At 33.3% G+C, this 18,786-nt stretch overlaps 2 protein-coding genes across 2 annotated transcripts; one reads left to right on the plus strand and one right to left on the minus strand.

Annotated features, from left to right (window-relative positions):
* Nucleotides 1–6,947: 6,947 nt before the first annotated feature.
* On the plus strand, nucleotides 6,948–9,192 carry LOC145074964 (blue-light photoreceptor PHR2-like). Its single transcript, XM_079021273.1, has 4 exons — nucleotides 6,948–8,058; nucleotides 8,138–8,379; nucleotides 8,461–8,535; nucleotides 8,878–9,192. Exons 1-4 carry the CDS (start codon nucleotides 7,111–7,113, stop codon nucleotides 8,942–8,944), a joined length of 1,332 nt encoding a protein of 443 aa, XP_078877399.1. The 5' UTR covers nucleotides 6,948–7,110; the 3' UTR covers nucleotides 8,945–9,192.
* Nucleotides 9,193–10,221: 1,029 nt separating this feature from the next.
* LOC145074965 (large ribosomal subunit protein eL22z-like) lies at nucleotides 10,222–11,649 on the minus strand. The gene is made up of 3 exons (XM_079021274.1): nucleotides 11,510–11,649; nucleotides 11,176–11,434; nucleotides 10,222–10,510 (listed from the first exon to the last, which is right to left on the minus strand). Exons 2-3 carry the CDS (start codon nucleotides 11,406–11,408, stop codon nucleotides 10,366–10,368), a joined length of 378 nt encoding a protein of 125 aa, XP_078877400.1. The 5' UTR covers nucleotides 11,409–11,434; nucleotides 11,510–11,649; the 3' UTR covers nucleotides 10,222–10,365.
* Between the last annotated feature and the right edge of the window lie 7,137 nt (nucleotides 11,650–18,786).

Raw genomic sequence — 18,786 nt, forward strand, 5'->3', positions numbered from 1 at the left:
CATATGATTTGATTCACAACCAAAAAGTCAAAACATGAAATTGGAGAAGTTAGGGTTCTAGCCACACATGGCTAGAACAAGATCACAAGTCTAAAAGATGAAATTAAGTGTAATTACAACTTACAAAAATGAGAATTAATGTTTCCAAATGATTAACGGACAAACCGTTGCAAAAACCTTCAAATTCTCCTCTCCAATGGTGCTCTGATATGTTGTGTCCCCCCCCCCCCCAAAATGACCCAATTTTCCGTAATATGAAAAATAGAAAAACTGCCAAAAGTTAGTTTTCTTGGGCCGAACATGACCCGTGTTCAGCTTGGTCAACAACTTTCATTTCTGGTCAACACGGCCCGTGTTGATTTTGCAGTGTAAATCCAACACGGCCCGTGTACCCTTCTGACTCCGACTCCCAACTTGATTTTTTTCAACTTTTTCGTTCTTCGCCCGATCATCCCGAAATCTTCACCAATGCTTCTCGACACTTCTCAAAGTGCGTTCCAACCTCCGGTTTACCTGAAAAAGACATGAAAATGTGCAAATAAAGTTGTTCTAGAGACTAACATGAACATGATGAAATGCAAGAAAAAGGAAGAACAACTATGCTAAAAAGATGCATGAAATGGGACTAAAGGTGTGCAAAAAGGTGCACAAAATGCACCTAACAGCGGTGTTCACCCGAGTTGTCGAGCTCCAGGTCACCCTCCGCCTCACTCTTGTCGAGCCATTCTTCTTCCCACACCCACCAACCTAATCATAGGATGGTCAGGGGCGGAGGGAGTAAGGGGACTAGCAGGTGTGCTGCCCCCCAACATTCTCCTATTTGGATTATTTTACTTATATAGTTTATTATTCTCCTATAGTATTAGTAATAAATCTCATTTAATTGTTTTAACTTTTAAGCTCAACATAAAATATCATCCTAAGCCCACTAGCCCCCTCTATAGCCCAATTTCTTTAACTTTCTATTGGACAATAAAGAATTACATGCACATAATAAGCAACACATACCTAATGTAAGTTGGCTACTACAAAATTGGCAATTACAAATCATTGGTAAAAGAGCGAATGCAATTACATTCATCGGCACTGTCTTTTACCAACATCAACTTCCAGAAAATGTAATTTCAAATTCTTAGTAGCTAATTAATATATATTTAAGTGTTGTGTAATTTGTGGTAAAAAAACCTTATTTGAACAAAATAATTTGTATTTGATGTTAATATTATGATTGAGTTTTTAATTCTTATAATCATAAGGTAAACATGAGCAAGAAAAGAATCGTCGATTTTTTTTTCCAACGAAAAACAAAATGTTCACAACTTACAACCACATCTTGTTAGTGATAATATTAGGGTAGATGTTCCTAATAAATGCCCATAATCTAAAAGGAATAGTAATATGAAAGAGCCAATTAACGTTCAATTTGAAAAAAAAAATGATATTTCAAATTTAAGAAAGGTAAACTTAGATTCTTTGATTCGTGATCACCGAGTACCACTTCGATCTAAAGCTATCCAAGTCACCAAGGTGATGATAATAGATGATTATAATTGAATTTGGACCATGCCAACTTCAAAAATGAAAGTATACTTCTAGTCCTAGTGTAAATGTAACGCCTGCGTTTCCAGGCTAGACATTTTCGTCGATGTAATAGTCTAGGTTAACCCTTGTAACTCTTTTTGAAGTATTAATGATGAAATATTTGAGTATTATGTGAATTATGTGTATTTGTGTGCTTATTACTTAATTATAAAGATATAATTAATAAATGATAAAACTAAGTGTCAAAATTAAAGTGTGAGATAAGCCCGATATCTTTGAATAAAGATGTAGTGGTTGAAACAAGGATTCCGAAGATATAAAGAATGCCGAAATCCGAGTTATAACGAAGAAGTTATGATCTGTCGAAGTTTCGCGACAGAACCGACAATGTTGAATGACGTAAAAAGTGAAATTTACGTTAGAGCAATATTTAGCCTTAGTGATCTAAACGAAAGTTGTAGAGTTCGTTAAACCGAGAGCATGCATAAAAAGAACGCCCAAATCTGATTTCGTATGAGGAAGTTATGATTTTTCGAAGTTTCGACTTAGCAGTATGCAGCCCGAATACTCGATTTGAGATCGAGCGGTTTTTAGCCGAAACAATCTAAACGAGAATTGAAGATCTTGTTAATTTTAGTGAAACGATGAAAAGATAGGCGAAAACGGACGTCGGATGAAAAAGTTATGAATTTATAACGAAGTTTTCCTGTCCGGGCCTACTAAAAATAAAAAATAAAAATAAATTCAAAATTAGCCGACGGAGTCTAAGCGAAAGTTATAGAGCGTAGTCTCACATACGCGTGGATATAAAGAACGTCGAAAACGGAGTTCGTATGAGGAAGATATGAATTTTTTAAGTTTATTAAATATTTTCAATATTTAATTTAAATTTAAATTGTCCGATATTATCCAATGGGGGGAGTCAGCGAGCTGATCCACGTTACGCCCAACGTAATTTCAGATTACGCCCAGCGTAATTCGAAGTTCCAGCCCCTATAAAAGGGTGTCGAGGGTAGCCGAGTTCTTTGCTCATTTCTTCCCTTTCTCTCGCGTTTTTGCATCATTTTTCGTGCAAGAATTATCCCGAAGCCCCGGTATCATTCCCGAGCCCCGAAGCAAGTCCCGAGGTCCCGAAGAACCCGAGAAGTAAGATTCCCGAGCCGAAGCTCTGCCCGCGAGGAGTCCGGTTTTTGTGAAGATTTTCCAGATCTGCCGAAGAATACTACTTCTACAAGCCGTAGTGTTGTCCGATCATCTTCTGATCAAGTGAGTGTGTGGTTACTTTCTTCTAACGCATAATTATGAAGTATTTTATATAAAATACGTGTTATGTGTATATTTTGTTGTTATATGTGTGAATGTATATTCACTTTCTTCTATCTCATAGATCTGATTTATTCTCTATGAAATACGTGTTATGTGGGTGTGTCTCATCTGTTATGTGGAATATGTATTGAATGAGAATGCTATACAGGTTTTAAACTATGTATAAAAATATATATTAATATCTACTAATATGTTGGGTAGAACATGGGTAGATAGTTGACGTGTGATAAACAGATGAGAGGCCTCGATGTTGTTTTTGATTCAGTCGTCTAGCGGAGTTTAGATGATGACCACAGGCTTTTCTAGATAGTCCTGTGGAACGCTAGCAGGCTCGCCACCTGTAGGTGTTAATGAACTTGGGTGTTCATTTGTTGTACTCCATCCCCCTCATGGTTGCCTTATTTGACTTATATTGCTGAGGAACCCCCAAAGCATGTGTTGTCGCCCCGATGAAATATTCTTAGACTAGGTCCCTTATGTTATTTGTCTTAGGGACGTAAAGTGAGAATAACGGGAATGAGTAATTGGGTTATTGTTGGTTGGTGGAAATTAAATATAATTATTTATTGTGGGTTGAAAACCTTATATGCTCACCAGGCTCCCAAGCCTGACCCACTCAGTTTATTTGTATTACAGGAAATGGCGCAAGGGCATAAGATGGACGAGTCATCAAGTTGTTTTGTTTACAAGTCTGTATATGTATATATTTGTTGAACGACTTGTAATGTTATCGTTTATGCTTTATGGTCTATATCGGAACATGACATCCCGAGTTTTAATTATATAATGAAAATACATTTCTTTATGAAATGCTTTGGTAAATATTATTTTATCATGTTTTGTTTTTGGGAACAAATTTCGCAACTCTTTCAAATCAAAAGGATTTACTCTGAAATTATTTTAAAAGCATAAATGAAAATCGGTCTTTTCTGGCCGAGATTTTGGGGATGTCACAGTAAAGATTTAATTTCAATATAGACAAAATTGCAAGAATGGTCCCTATTGTATGTCAAAACTAGCAACTTTGGTCCAAAATGGGTCTGGCTCGCAAGGATGGTCTAATAGTTTCGTTTTGTTGCAAGTTTAGTCCAATTTCCTATGAACTTTTTAATAATGACGGATTTGCCCCTTATTATTTTATTTTCCATTTTTCATTTTTTACAACAATTAAAAATAAAACAAAAATAAACTCTCCCCCCCCCCCCCTCTCTCTCTGTCATTAATGCCCATTCCTTCCACATTACTTTTCCTTAACAAAAGCTCTTTAATCGTTTCTTACCCAAAAATTCATCAAGAACATCAAATTAGATACAAGAATCTACCATAAGAACTAGAAAAACACCAGATCTCATTTCAAGCTTTTTCCAACAAAACCCAGATCTCATGCCAAGCTTATTCTGGTGAACCTCCGAAGATGCGACTCCCGCTCATCGACATGATTCCCAAATCCAATGAACCCTTCGTTTTCTTTAGGTTTAAAAAACCACGAACCTGTATATCCCTCTCCATCTAAACCACGACCCTATATATCCCTCTCCATATTTCCCTCAATCTATATGTATCTACCCAAAATATGCCAATTCTTTAATAGGTTTTGAGGGTGAATCTAAATGGGTGGCATCAGTTCAAAACATGTTGCTTGAATTTTTTTTGGTATTAGAGCTTGGCATTGTAACAATGGTGAAAATCTCGAGCTCTTGGATGAAATCTGAGGTTTTAGTCTCAAGTCCTGTAGTCGACATTTGATATCGATTTAAAGAAGAGAAAAAAAATTCGACTTTGATTTTTACAATGCTTAAGAGCAAATGGACCATATTTGTAAAGCTTTGCAAATCGTCAATGGTAGATGAACAATATCTGGATATCCAGAGAGAACCCAAATCAATAAAAACCCAGATTTGTAAATATATGCCTTTGCATATTCACATGTTTTAGTGTTATGATTTAAGTTTTTCAAGTTCAGAGTTTCGACTTTTGGTGTTTTGATTTAAGGTTTTCGAGTTCCATGGGTTTCGATTTAATGTTTTCTATGTTTCTATGGTTTACAGTTTCTAGAAAATTTGAACATGATTTTTGTTGCTTGAAGATCGTTCTTGAGTTCTTCAAATTCTTCACTGAGTTCCTGAAATCGAGTTTGAGTCTCAATTTGTTTAAAACAGAAGATTTGTTTATTCATCAGTTTTTTAATTTTGTTCATCTTCATGTTTAGACAAGAACATCCAGAAAATCAAAAAATCTTCGATCATCTTCATCATGTTTATATTCAGGATCTGCCTTTTCATCAGTGTTTTAAAGCTCAAAATTATGCTCTTCAAAAGCTTGAACATCAATGGGAGAGTAGAGAGAGATTGGTTTTGTGTGTGTCTTTTAAAACTAAACCTTGAATTTTTGTTTCTAGAAGATGAACGAAGAATATATCTTCATCTGGTTCATCCAAGAATCCTAAGTTCTTGAGAGAGAGAGAGAGAGAGAGAGAGAGAGATTTTATTTTTGTTTTATTTTTAGTTGTTGTAATAAAAGAAAAATAGAAAATAAAATAATAAGGGGCAAATCCGTCATTATAAAAAAATTCATAGGAAATTGGATTAAACTCGCAACAAAACGAAACTATTGGACCATCCTTGTGAGCCAAACCTATTTTGGACCAAAATTGCTAGTTTTGACATACCACAGAGACCATTCTTGCAATTTTGTCTTCAATATATACAAGCCCTTTATCCTAAAATTCTGACTTTGTCCTGTCCTGATGATGGTGTTAAGAAAATTATACTATTAATTTACTAATTTCAGTGTGATACACGAAAAGATTCGTGCATACAGGACGACTGCTTCATAAATAGTATAATAATATATTGAGTGATGCACCAAAATTTAAGTAACTCTTTAGAACATCTCAAATGAGAGCTTTTTTATAACTTATTATTATATACTTTTTGTCTTTGACCACTTATTACCATTGGAGTAGATAGTTTTTTTTTTGTTTTTTTATTTTGACCACTCAATATATATTGAGTGGTCAATTTACTTTCACAACTAATACATTTTACCCCTTATACATTAACCATTTTCTCAAAATTAGAGACTTATTTTTTGGATTTATGACGTGTTTTTGAAAGTTCGGAGTAATTGTTTTTCTTGTTTATGTGAAATGCTTAGTCTAAAATTCGAAATCCTTTTTTTCTCTTTTTTGTTAGAAAAGTATGTATGATGTAACAAATTCTAGTTCAAAATAGACTTATTTTAAAAATGATCATTTTTGTTAATAGCTTAAAAGTTTGTTATAAAGATATAATCTCACATTTCAGATTTTGTAATTATTCCTTAAATAGTTAAATTTCAAATCATATCTCATTCAATATATATATATATATATATATATATATATATATATATATATATATATATATATATATATATATATATATATATATATATATATATGGTTAGGTTATTTTGTTTTCACTATCTATTGTGTGCTTGTATGATTGATTCTGGACCAATCATTTTAGTTATTTTAAGAAAGTAATTAATGCATATTACATGTTGAAGATATAATAGGTATTAATTACATCTTCAGCATTTAATATGCATTAATTACTTTCTTAAAATAACTAAAATGATTGGTCCAGAATCAATCATACGGGCACACAATAGATAGTGAAAACATTTGAACCTATCTCTCTCTCTCTCTCTCTCTCTCTCTCTCTCTCTCTCTATATATATATATATATATATATATATATATATATATATATATATATATATATATATATATATATAGAGAGAGAGAGAGAGAGAGAGAGAGAGAAGAGTACAATCACATATCATGCTAAAAAGTATTAAATGTGCTTATATAACCATGTTATATGTAAGTACATTATATAACACATTCAAAATGCATCTCTACATAAACTTTGACAAAAAAAAACTACTAGATCTCTTCCTCCCTACCAACCTCCAAAAAGAAGACTATGGACCAAAAATGTTAGGTAATGACCTTGATGTACGATAGCCTCCGCAAATTGACTAAATTGCCCTTTTCATTACATTGTTTTCATCTTAATATTATATTGCCACCTAACTCCTCCTCCCCCTTCCTCTCTCGTACCGAACACACTGAAAAGTAAAAACATAGCAGACTTCAGACAAGAGAAGCCTTTGAAGTTTGAAGAATCCTTCAAAACAAAGCTTTCGTCATCTTCATCTTCAACCTCCCTGTTCATCATTTTCAGTCAATCAAAAATGGATCCTAAACAACAAGATTCAGAAAACCCAGATGCACAAACACCGTCAGACCATCAATCTCACCTTCCCATTCTTCCTTTCACATCCATTACACTTTCTCTCCCTAAACTCCTTCCCACCCACTTCATCTCTCCACCCAAAAATCTCAAAATCCCTGCCACCGTCAAAATTCCTACTCAAATCTCTTCCCTTTTCAACCTTTCTCTTACCTCTACTCCCCTCCCCCCTACCAAATCCATATTGAAATCAACCGTCTCTGCAAACCCTCTTCAAAACCCGTTAGCTTTAAACCCACACCGCCCCTCTGACCCATCGAACGCCGCTGGTCTCCGCCGTGCCTCCATTGTCTGGTTCCGTAACGATCTCCGTGTTCATGATAATGAATCTTTGACTTCCGCCAACAATGAATCCATTTCCGTTCTACCAGTCTACTGTTTTGATCCTAGAGATTTCGGGAAATCCTCATCTGGGTTCGATAAAACTGGACCTCATCGTGCATCTTTCTTGATCGAATCAGTTTCTGATTTAAGAAAGAATCTTCAGGCAAGAGGGTCGGATCTTATAGTCCGAATTGGAAAGCCCGAAACTATTTTAGCGGAATTGGTGAAGGAAATTGGGGCAGAGGCAGTGTATGCTCATAGGGAAGTGTCTAATGATGACGTTAAAGGTGAATCAAAGATTGAGACTGCATTGAAAGATGAAGGGGTGGAGATTAAGTACTTTTGGGGGAGCACATTGTATCATATCGAAGATTTACCATTTAAATTGGAAGAAATGCCAACAAATTATGGTGGATTTAGGGATAAAGTGAAGGGTATAAAGGTAAGGAAGACCATTGAGGCTGTTGATCAACTGAAAGGATTGCCATCTGGTGGTGATGTCGAGGCTGGTGAGATTCCATCTCTGGTTGATTTGGGTATGAATCCTACCGCTACTATGAGTCAGGTATGAACAATTTAAAACTTGATACTGTATTTGTTAAAAATTGAAAAGATGTGATAATATGATCTACTGTTGTTGTTAGGTGAAACCTGTTGTAAATGCTCCTGTTGTTGGAGGTGAGACTGAAGCAATGAAGAGGCTTAAACAGTTTGCAGCGGAATGTGAAGCACAGCCTCCAAAAGAAACAAAAGATGGAAGTAATGATAGCAGCAGCAGCATATATGGTGCAAATTTCTCCTGCAAAATCTCCCCATGGCTTGCAATGGGATGTGTTTCTCCTCGTTCCATGTTTGATGAGTTGAAGAAGTCTGCTTCCAGTTCCAGGTATGTGACTATAGTATACTTTGCATGTTCTTGCTGTTTTTTAACCTGCATTACTAACAGAAAAAAAGTTCAATTTACAAGGGTTTCTTCTGGCTCAAATGGTGATGGTGGGATGAATTGGTTGATGTATGAGCTCCTATGGAGGGACTTTTTCAGGTTAGTTCCTGTCAACTGAATTAAGCAAGCCTTGTTAAGTGTTAACTAACTATTATTCAATATTCGGGTTTGTTTGGCTTTCTAAATTCTAATTCTAGAGGTGGCAAAATGTCAGTATGATTAGTTGAACTAAATGATTTAGAAGGTTGTAAGGATTTCAATATACTTACTTAGGTATGGAGACTTTGAACTCATATGATATAATAAGTTAAGTATATAAAGGACCTAAACCGACCCGACCCGCTTAGGTTATATACTTTTTTTGGTTTTTGTTTTGTCATATATAATAAGTTAAGTAACACCAACACATTTTTTTTTTTTTGGTTTTTGTTTGAACTGCAGATTCATTACCAGGAAATACAGTTCGTCGAAACAACAGAAAATTGCTCCAGTGACAGTCACCGTGTAGGTGGAGGGTGTCATTACATGTACGATTTTTTATTTTTGTTTGGTCATTGAACTCCCAAAAATTTGGGTTATTTGATCAAAAGATAAACAATCAGTAGTACATTTTATGTATCTTTAATAGTTTTTTTTTTTTTTTGGTTTTGTCTTGAAAATGAAAGGACAGTTATTGGTGGTATATCACCAATCTATTCTCTGTCTCTGTCTTGTCAAACATAGTTACAACTGATTAAATAACCCAAGATTTCTGAATATCCCTTCTCCAGTTTCGGTTTCGATGTAAAATGATTAATACAAAAATATAGATTGAAATTTTTGTAAAAGAAATGTGGAAATGTGCTGTTGTAAACCAAATGGGAATTAATATGTTTAATAATCTCTATGATACAATGGTCAAAGAGGTCAACCAAATAATAACCACCATCCAAAGTGCTAAGACCAACAATCGCTGTTGGTTTGCGCTTTAATTTCGCTACTCAAGTTGCTTTTGCTGGTGCCACTTTTCACTCATCCACAATTACAATTTTAAGCATCTTCATCTACCTAATGTAGACAGACATGCAATGCAAGCGACCTAACAGATGTAATTGCATACATCATTTTCATCGAGAGTAACTCTGAAGGGGATAGATTGATTGTCTTCATTGGGAGGAATCGTCTTATGCATCATTTTCTTCTTTACAAGTCTCAGAGTGATCATTCTCCCTTCAATCCAGTTTCAGGAAACTAGTGGTCATCACACTAAAGTCATTCACTATATTAGCATCATCGCACTTGAGTGACTATGCATATGTCCGTGGATTAATGTTGTACCATTCGTGAATAAAGATAATCGGTGAACTTTAAACAATCAGTTGTAGTTAGGTAAGTGCATAGGAGCTGAAACATGATTTTCATGTATGTTTTCAGGTACATGGATCTATTGGAGTGCAGGAAGGAACTTAGAAGGAGGTTATGTGTTGTTCATCTAGTAACGGAATATTATTATATTTTAATTAATAAGTACTGAATTTTTGTACTCATCAAATCACTAAACGTTGCTTAAGTTTAAAAAAAAAAGACGTTTACTAAACAATTTTAGTGCCGTTCATAAAAGAACCACTTAAAAAAAATTAAAAAACTCAATGACTTTTCACAGCTTAAAAAAAGTTTAGTGATTGAAAATGGAAAAAAAAAATACAAAATCAAAATGTCATCATTGGCTTTTCAATAGTAGACTTTCCAGTCCAAAAACAATCAACACTGATCAAATAACACAAAATCAGATTAACACAGAGAGTGTAAATAGCAAAAGCACATAGCTTCTAATGCAGATTAATATTTCAAAATCCAAAGAAAATAGAAACTGAGATGATAATAATAATAATAATAAGTCTAAGAAGCCAAAACCAAAATCCATGCCCAAAAAAATAAAACAAAGCAATCTCAGTCTTCCTCCTCACCCTCGTTCTCAGCAATGTTGAAGTATCTTAGCTCATATACGTTACGGTCCTTGTTGGAAGCAATCACACGGAGCCAGTCCCTCACATTGTGCTTCTTCAAGTATTTCTTCGTCAAATATTTCAGGTACCTGAACATTCATAAAATATTATTTCCACACAAACTCATCACAAATCAAAAACTCATCCACCACTATCAATCAGGAAACCTTTTGAACCAAAATTATTGGTCTTTAATTCTTAGCAATAATGACAATGGGCAAGTAAATGTTCTTTTAGATTATTAACATACCATGTAAAGAGGAAATTGCAAATTCTAACAACCATCCCTACGGAGAAATTATATTCATCCACATCATCATAGGTGTGTAGGTACTTGGTATCCTAGTACAGATATCTCACATTAGATATGCTGTTTTAGTTACAACTTCTGATTTCATTCAAAGCAATAAATGATTACAAGAAACATGCTTGGTTATATAACATTCAATGAGGAAAAGAGACTGCCGAAAGAAGAAGAAAAAACACAAAACCAATTGAAATAATGAAATATGAGACTCTAATTCCAAACGCGCATCAGAGATTATTACTATAATCTTACAAAATTATGTTAGTCCGAGCAGCAAAAGAGACATTATCATGTACAAGCATAAAATCAGACAACTAAGCAAACACATCAGCATTATAACGAACATAAACACCAACAAGATTGTGATAACTTGGCTAGAAACTCAAATCAACCGAACAATGAGCAAACTATGGAAATAACTGAACCGGTTTAAGGAATGCGGAGTACCTTTTGGAGAAGTTGCTGTCTGATGTGACGGAGATCTTGTTCTTCTCACGAGAAATCGTAACTGAATCACCGAGATTACCAGCTTTACCACCGACTTTGATTCTTTCTTGAAGGAACTTCTCGAGTGAGGCAATCTCCATAATCTTATCCTCTACAGGCTTCCCACAATCAATCACAAAAGTCGCTGACTTCTTCTTTCCCCCCTTTGCTCCGGCACCTCCTGCTCGACTCATCTTCGCTTCTTTTTCTAAATCTCCCTCTACAAATAACAACAATAAAATCAACAAATCACAGGATTGAATAACAATTCAGATGTCTGAAGAGGATCACATACAGAGAAGGATAGAAGATTGGCTGTGCGTGCTTCGAAGACGGCGAGCTGCAACCTATGAATGTGAAGATTGGTGCTATAAGGCGACGGGAACCTCTTTAGGGTTTTGTGTTGTTGGTGTTATTATGTGAGTTGGATCGTTCATGGGTTTTCTATTGGGCCCAACTTTGTGAGGATACAACCCACTAAAAATAGACCATAAGCCAGTTAAGAAATTGTTGAAACAAAACACAAGTGTATTCATATGGATTAATACTATTTCTTAGAATTAGAATTATATTTTAAGTATTAATTATTACTTAAATTCAAAATTAAGAAATTGTTGTTATCCAGCTCATATAAGTATATGACTAATGCCGCTTCTTCATCTTAAAGAAAGTATATTAATTATTCACCTCAATTTATATGGTTTTTGAATTGTATAACTTAATAGAATACTTTTTAATCGGATATTTATATTATAGATATAAAGTAAACTAAGTCAATTCTACACTATATTAACTATATTAACCAGTATAAATGATCAATTTTTATACAAAAAGACAAAGTAAACAAAGATGGTAGATATTTCTGTGATTATTGATGGTTTGTATTAGGTTACTTATAAAAGCTTTAAAATGATGTAAATAATATGAATATTTGACGGTTTGTTTAGATAAAACAAATAAACACCCCATAAAAATTATGTGATCATTTTACCTGTTTTGTTGTTTTGAATGGAACAATACGCCTTCATGATTTCATCGTTTAATTGGATGAAAATATTAAATATGCTCAGGTATTTTGATGACAAGAGGCGTTATAAGAGAGTTTACCGGTCATAATCGCATAATTAAAACAGCACATTTTGTAGAAGACATATGTAGACACATAAATGTATGGATTTCTATATGTATAGACTATCATGTATGTATTGATGAGATATAGAGTTTCAGAGTACACCTCATATTTGTCAAACCAACTGTACTTCATAATATGTGTTCCTACAAGAATATGACGCAATGAGTAGGGAACGTACATATTTGTGCACTTCTCCTCAAGTTAAATTTTTTTGGCTATGCACATCAAATAGCTTAGAAAACCACAGGATCAAAAGAATTGATCAACCTAAATTGCTCGATAAAAAAGAACTTATGTGTCCATCTTCTTCCATTGTTCGACTGCAACAACAAAATGGAATCCGCCAATAACACCCATAAAACATAATCGTGTTTTAACCGTCTAATTAAACTCAATTTCGTAGGTAATTTACGGTTACATTACTTCATATTCAATTTGCGGAAAGTTGTGTGTGGGAAATATAGGGGATCTGAAATCAGAGAATCAAACTAGGTTTCAGGGGTGTAAAAATAAAACCCATTTGCAAAAATGGGTGTGAAGGGAACAATATTTAGAAAGTAGAAACTGCTAACGAAATATTAAAAAAAAAACTACATGGTTTGATCGAAGTTGTACCTCTTTCAACGGCGCTAGGACGCCGGAGTAGACTGTAGGGGGCACTTTGCAACCTGTTGAATAGTAAAGGGGAGTGAAACGAGAAAAGGCGTAAAGGTTTTATGTGCCTTAAACCCTGGAGGGGTTTGACCATTTGAGTATCACCAAAATAAATGGGTTGCACATATATTTTTAATGACAAATCTAACATACTCACACATTACTCCTAAGTTTAACTATGTCCCAGACGGGACTTGAACCCTCAACCTCAAGGAGGGAGGCAACACCTGGTACAACTCGATAATTAAATGAGATTGGTTAAGGCAAACAATTTCAATCCGATCAAATTTCAACCTGATACAAACACAATACGACCGAACCGTTTGGCATCCCTACTTTTGGTTGGTTTTCAAGTGGCTTAAAGGTTGGAACATACTTTAGATGATACTAAGAGGTTGTTTTTAAACCTTCGTGGAGATTGAACCTGAAACAAAAAAAAAAAAAAAAAAAAAAAAAAAAAAAAAAAAAGTTGAAATTTTAAAAATCTGAGAATTTCGAGTGATTTGCACAATCTAGTCACCCTATACCTTGGGTTGGACTCGACTGTGTTAAGTGAAAAGTCAAAGAAAGCCAACCATAGTAATTCTGTAATACATGTCTTTCATGACCAAATATTATTTTAAAAGATATAAAGTGATATGAGGTGAATACAAGAAATAGAGTATAAAGTTACTTTAAATTGAGAAATGTTATGTAGCAAAAGATAATTGAGTAATGTTGTAGAGATTGTTGAGACGATTACGTGGATATAAAGATTGTCGAAAATGGAGTTCGTATGAGAAAACTATGACCGTTTGAAGTTGAAGCGAAAGTACGTTACTATTTCGAGAAAGTCAACAGAAGTCAAGTCAACGGTCAACCTTTGACAACCACGATGTGAACAATAGACTATCACGACGTGAACAATGAGTCATCACGACGTGACCAATAGGTCATCACAACATGACAGGTGGCAAGTCACCGAGACATGTGGTTAGAGAGTGCGACACATGGCAAGACCGATATCTAATTGATCATCATGATGTGACACATATGTGGTTATGACGTGACGCATTCCAGACTTTAAAAGCGAGATTTTTCGTGTCATTTGTGTATTTTTGGACATGCATGATCGGAGATCCTGCCCGGGAGTTGTTTACGGGATATTATATCGGAGGAGTTATATCCATGTACGTGAGATACGGGGCTGAGTTAACCCATGCGAAGTCTCGTAATAAGTTGTCTTCTCCGACCTTATCAAACATTAAGAATCTTAAGGAACAAACTGAAACTGCAAGAAGCTTCAGTCTTCCATAGCCATCCAGTATATGAAAATAACCTTGATATCCACTTTTCACCTCTCTGAAACCATATCATTTTTATTGCTTATACAATAATAAGAAAATATTTTTAAGAATAAAGATTTCTCATGACATTGATTACAATACATTGATCAAAATAAACTTTAACTTTTTTAGAAATTATAGGTTTTCTAGGTCGTAGATCAAAATAAAGTTTATTTTAAAATCTTAGGCTTAATAAATAATTTTGATTTTCTTGAATGGTTTTGATTTTTTTTTTTTTTTTTAAAAACAAAACAACCTGGTCCATATGTCAAACATTAATTTTCGTTAAGGGCTATTAATTTTCACTGTTTTTCATGAAAGACCATTAAATTAAGGCTAATTCCTATTCATTTTCATAAAAGAGTTACAAGTTTTCTTCATATGAGGATTACTATACGTAACGCCCCAAATTGTTTTGTGTACCTTCATCAATCTGAGTGTAATAGTATGTATGTATCTTCTATGATTTGACTATTTATATAAGTGAGTGAAGGGGATCGTATAGTAGCACCTCTTTGCATACCCCCTAATTGCATTGGTGCAAACCCACCCCCCCCCCCCACCCCCAATTTGATATTTTGTTTTCTTTGTTTTTTTAATAATTTTATTAAATTCGCATGGTTATTAATATTATAAAAAAATAGTTTTTTTGTTATTTCAGACAATTTCATTCGTATTGTCTCCGTGTTATTCTTTGTAGTGAATTTTGTTTTCCTAGTTTTATTAAATACATATGGTTATTAAAATTATGAAAACTAGTTTTTTTGTTCTTTTCAGACTATTTCGTTCATGTTATCTTTGTGTTATTATTTGTAGTGATTTTCGTGTCATATAAGTTATTTTTTCTTTTTAATATTTTTATTAAATACATATTATTGTTATGGATATTAATATTATTATTCCTTTTCTTTTGTCCGTTATGACTATTTTGTTCGGATTATATATGTCTTATTCAATTTTATATTTTTTTTGTTTATATTTTGTTTTTATATTATAATTGACGTGTGATTTTTACTTTTTGTTTATTTTTTGTTTCTATATTAAAATTGACATATGATGTTTAGATTATGACATGCGTAAATGTTGGTTTGTTATTAAATTCACTGTTATTAAATTGACGTATAAATAAATCTACTCTAATAAATAAAAATGACTTTGCCACATGTTCTTCTCTCATAAGATTAACCACATGTTATTATGTCATAATTTGAAATATATTTATTTTCCACTTGTCATTATTTTAATTTTCATTTTCAATATATCATTAATTACTTTCCATAAATTAAACCTACCATAATGACTATCAAATTTTAAATTTTAAATTTCAAATTCAATTCCAAATAAATTTACAGTTAAAACTTTTATGTTTAATATTTTGTTATAATTAACCCGTTTAATACACACTAAACACATAATTTTAATTAATTTATTCTTTGCATGTTTTTTTCTCATAATTTTCACTTATTTCAAATTCAAATTCAAATAAAATTTCTATTTAATCGTTCGTACTTAACATTTTGTTTTAATCAACCCGTATATTATACGAGTCTCACAACTAGTTCACTAATATATGATGCACGTAAATGATCTAATGGGTTAGACTTTAGATTATGTTTTATTACCTTTTCATCCGTTAATATAATAAAATTAACAATTAATAATGAAAAATATTAAAAAAGGATTCATAAATAAATAATATAAAATGATCCTTTTTTTTAATAATTGGTACAATAACACCATCTATATCACAATTATTTTGTAGTCTATTTGATTGATTGTATATATTTAGTCTACCACTATACAAAAATTCTCATCCAACAACATACATGGTTAATAACACATAATTTGTCTGAACGAAAAAACAATACAAGGACTGTATAAAAAAAATACGAACGAAAAATAACACATTCATAGTCCGGACAAAAAAATAACATATTGATAGTTATAACGAAAAAAATAACACATGAATACTCGGAACGAAAAACAGTTATATATATAAAAAAAATTCTAAAACACAACTAATTAAAAAAATGACATAATTAATTAAATCTATTATTATAATAATAATAATAATAAAAACAAAACAAGAAACATGAAAAACATAAAAACATCAAATAAAAGAGTTTTTTTAAAGACCCCTTAATTCTCTTTAGTACCATCCTTTTGCATTTTTTGTTTTTTGTTTTTTTGTTTTTTTGTTTTTTGTTTTCTGTTTTCTGTTTTTTTGTTTTTGTTTTGTTTTTATGTTATTTTTTGTTTTTAATATTTTTAATAAATACATATTATTATTACTGTATTTTTTCGTTTGAATTATTTATGTGTTATTTTTACCATTCAGAGTATCCATATGTTATTTTTTTTGTTTGGACTATCTAGTGTTATTATTTTGTTGTGATTTTCATAGCCGTTAAATAAAACTCACACACAAACATACATATAATTGTTTGTAAATTTTAACACAAGGATACACCGAACGAAAAAAAAAATATCACAATGATAGTCCGAACGAAAAAAATTAAAGTTAAAAAAACATCAAATCAAATCAGTTATTTTTAAATAATAATAATAATAATAACCAATAGAAAACAACAAAAAAACAAAACAAAACATAACAAAAATAACAAAACATATCAAATCAAAATGGGTTAAAGACAACAAAAAGACAAAAAAAAATGTACACGGAGAAATTTCAAGAATTAAGGGTACATACAACAACACCCAATAGTGTATATTTGTGTTTCAATTACATTACTTAAGTATTAGTCACTTATAAGAAAATGTAAATGTAAGATTTGTTATTTGCAACATTCTATGCAACTATACATCCCCATTAATATATTGGAAGCCCACTGGTTCTTGGGGGATTTGGATTTATGGACATTCACGCCCACTACTATATACGAGTGTTAAAGGTGTGACAACTATATTTTTTCCGAATTTGCAACTTGGTTTATAGCTATGTGACCTCATGTAACATCCCAAAAATACTAGTAAAAATGTCCATTTTCAACCATCAAATTCATACAATAATTTGTTTAAAAATCAATCATAGTAAAATGTATCTCTCAAACATCATAGTAAGATAGTAATAATTAATGTTGAAAAAGCCTTATGGGGAATGCAGCGCAGTCAAGCCGTATCATTCTCTTTAGAATTAGAAGTACCTGAAAACATTTAAAACATAAACCGTAAGCACAAAGCTTAGTGAATTCCTCAAAATACTATATATCGTACATACATTCGTCATGCGCTACCCCCATGGTCTTACATCTAAGTGCTATGAGCTACCCCGGTGGTCCTTATTTGAAATGACATGGGCTACCCCCAAGATTTTATATTTAAGTGTTATTAGCCACCCCCATGGTCCTTACCTGAAATGTCATGGGCTACCACCATGATCTTATATCTAAGTGACATAGGCTACCTCCATGGTCTTTACTTGAAATGTCACGGGCTACCCCTAAGGTCTTATATCTAAGTGCCATGGGCTACCCCCATGGTCTTCCATGCAAGTATCACAAAAACAACTAGCATCCTACATAGTATAGTAAGTAACCTTTGAAAAAGAAGACGTGGTAAACCTCTTGTCTACCTTATAAGATAGGCAATTGACCAAAACTCAACCAAGTCAAAAGTCAAAGTCAATTCTAGCTGGTCGTCACGTTGTGACCATCCATAGCCACGTCGTGGTTGCTTCCCGTCAAAACAGTTAAGCAAACCCCAGTCGCCATGTTGTGGTGAGCAGACTGCCATGACGTGGAAATTGGGCTCTCACAACCTAATAGATTAAGTTCTCAATCCGTTAAGCCAGTTCATTCCAACTTTTCAGAAAGCTTCCTAAGGTATATCACAACATAAAAATCGATGCTTTTCAAACATGCACGTCCAATGCAAATCTAGCACTAAAACTAGGTCAAAATGGAGAAATAACACTAAGATCCTATGTTTGGAGCTCATTACACCAACAGACTTCAGATCCGGAACATATGTCCACCAAAGGACCTCAATAATCCATAAAGTTGCCAACTTTATGGAAATTCAAGCACTCAACTCAACCCAACATAGAGAAAAGTGGGTAAAAACCTAGATCTAGCATGATATGATGAGAAGGTGAAGACTTTATTCTTCCACAGGATTAGAAATGAAGTTAAGATGTAAGATCCAAGCTGGAATCAAGTATGCAACCACCAAGATGAACTCATTCTTCCTTCAACCTTCACAAAAGTGACTTCACACACTCAAAACACACACAAAAGGCTAGGGTTTGGGTGAGGGTTCATTCTTAAAAGAATGGAGGCTGCTAAATGAGGCAATACTAGAAGTTAGTGCCCTTAAATAGGGCAACAATCCCGAAAATTAAGGTTTGGCCCAAAATGGCTACCACGCCGTGGCATCGCATAAAATGATGTAATTAACTCATGAAAGGAATACCTGAGAGATGGATATTAGACCTCATATCCA

This window comes from Lactuca serriola, chromosome 9 (assembly GCF_051521515.1).
Source record: "Lactuca serriola cultivar US96UC23 chromosome 9, Lser_US96UC23_V15, whole genome shotgun sequence".
In the NCBI taxonomy this organism is placed as follows: Eukaryota; Viridiplantae; Streptophyta; class Magnoliopsida; order Asterales; family Asteraceae; genus Lactuca; species Lactuca serriola.

Bases quoted from the DNA above. Each gene is read 5' to 3' on its own strand.
- LOC145074964 (XM_079021273.1), top strand. From the start codon at position 7,111: ATGGATCCTAAACAACAAGATTCAGAAAACCCAGATGCACAAACACCG. The intron at 8,380-8,460 runs GTATGTGACTAT...TCAATTTACAAG, and splicing joins AAGTCTGCTTCCAGTTCCAG to GGTTTCTTCTGGCTCAAATG. The intron at 8,536-8,877 runs GTTAGTTCCTGT...TTTGAACTGCAG, and splicing joins CTATGGAGGGACTTTTTCAG to ATTCATTACCAGGAAATACA.
- LOC145074965 (XM_079021274.1), bottom strand. From the start codon at position 11,408: ATGAGTCGAGCAGGAGGTGCCGGAGCAAAGGGGGGAAAGAAGAAGTCA. The intron at 10,511-11,175 runs GTACTCCGCATT...ATGAATGTTCAG, and splicing joins GACAGCAACTTCTCCAAAAG to GTACCTGAAATATTTGACGA.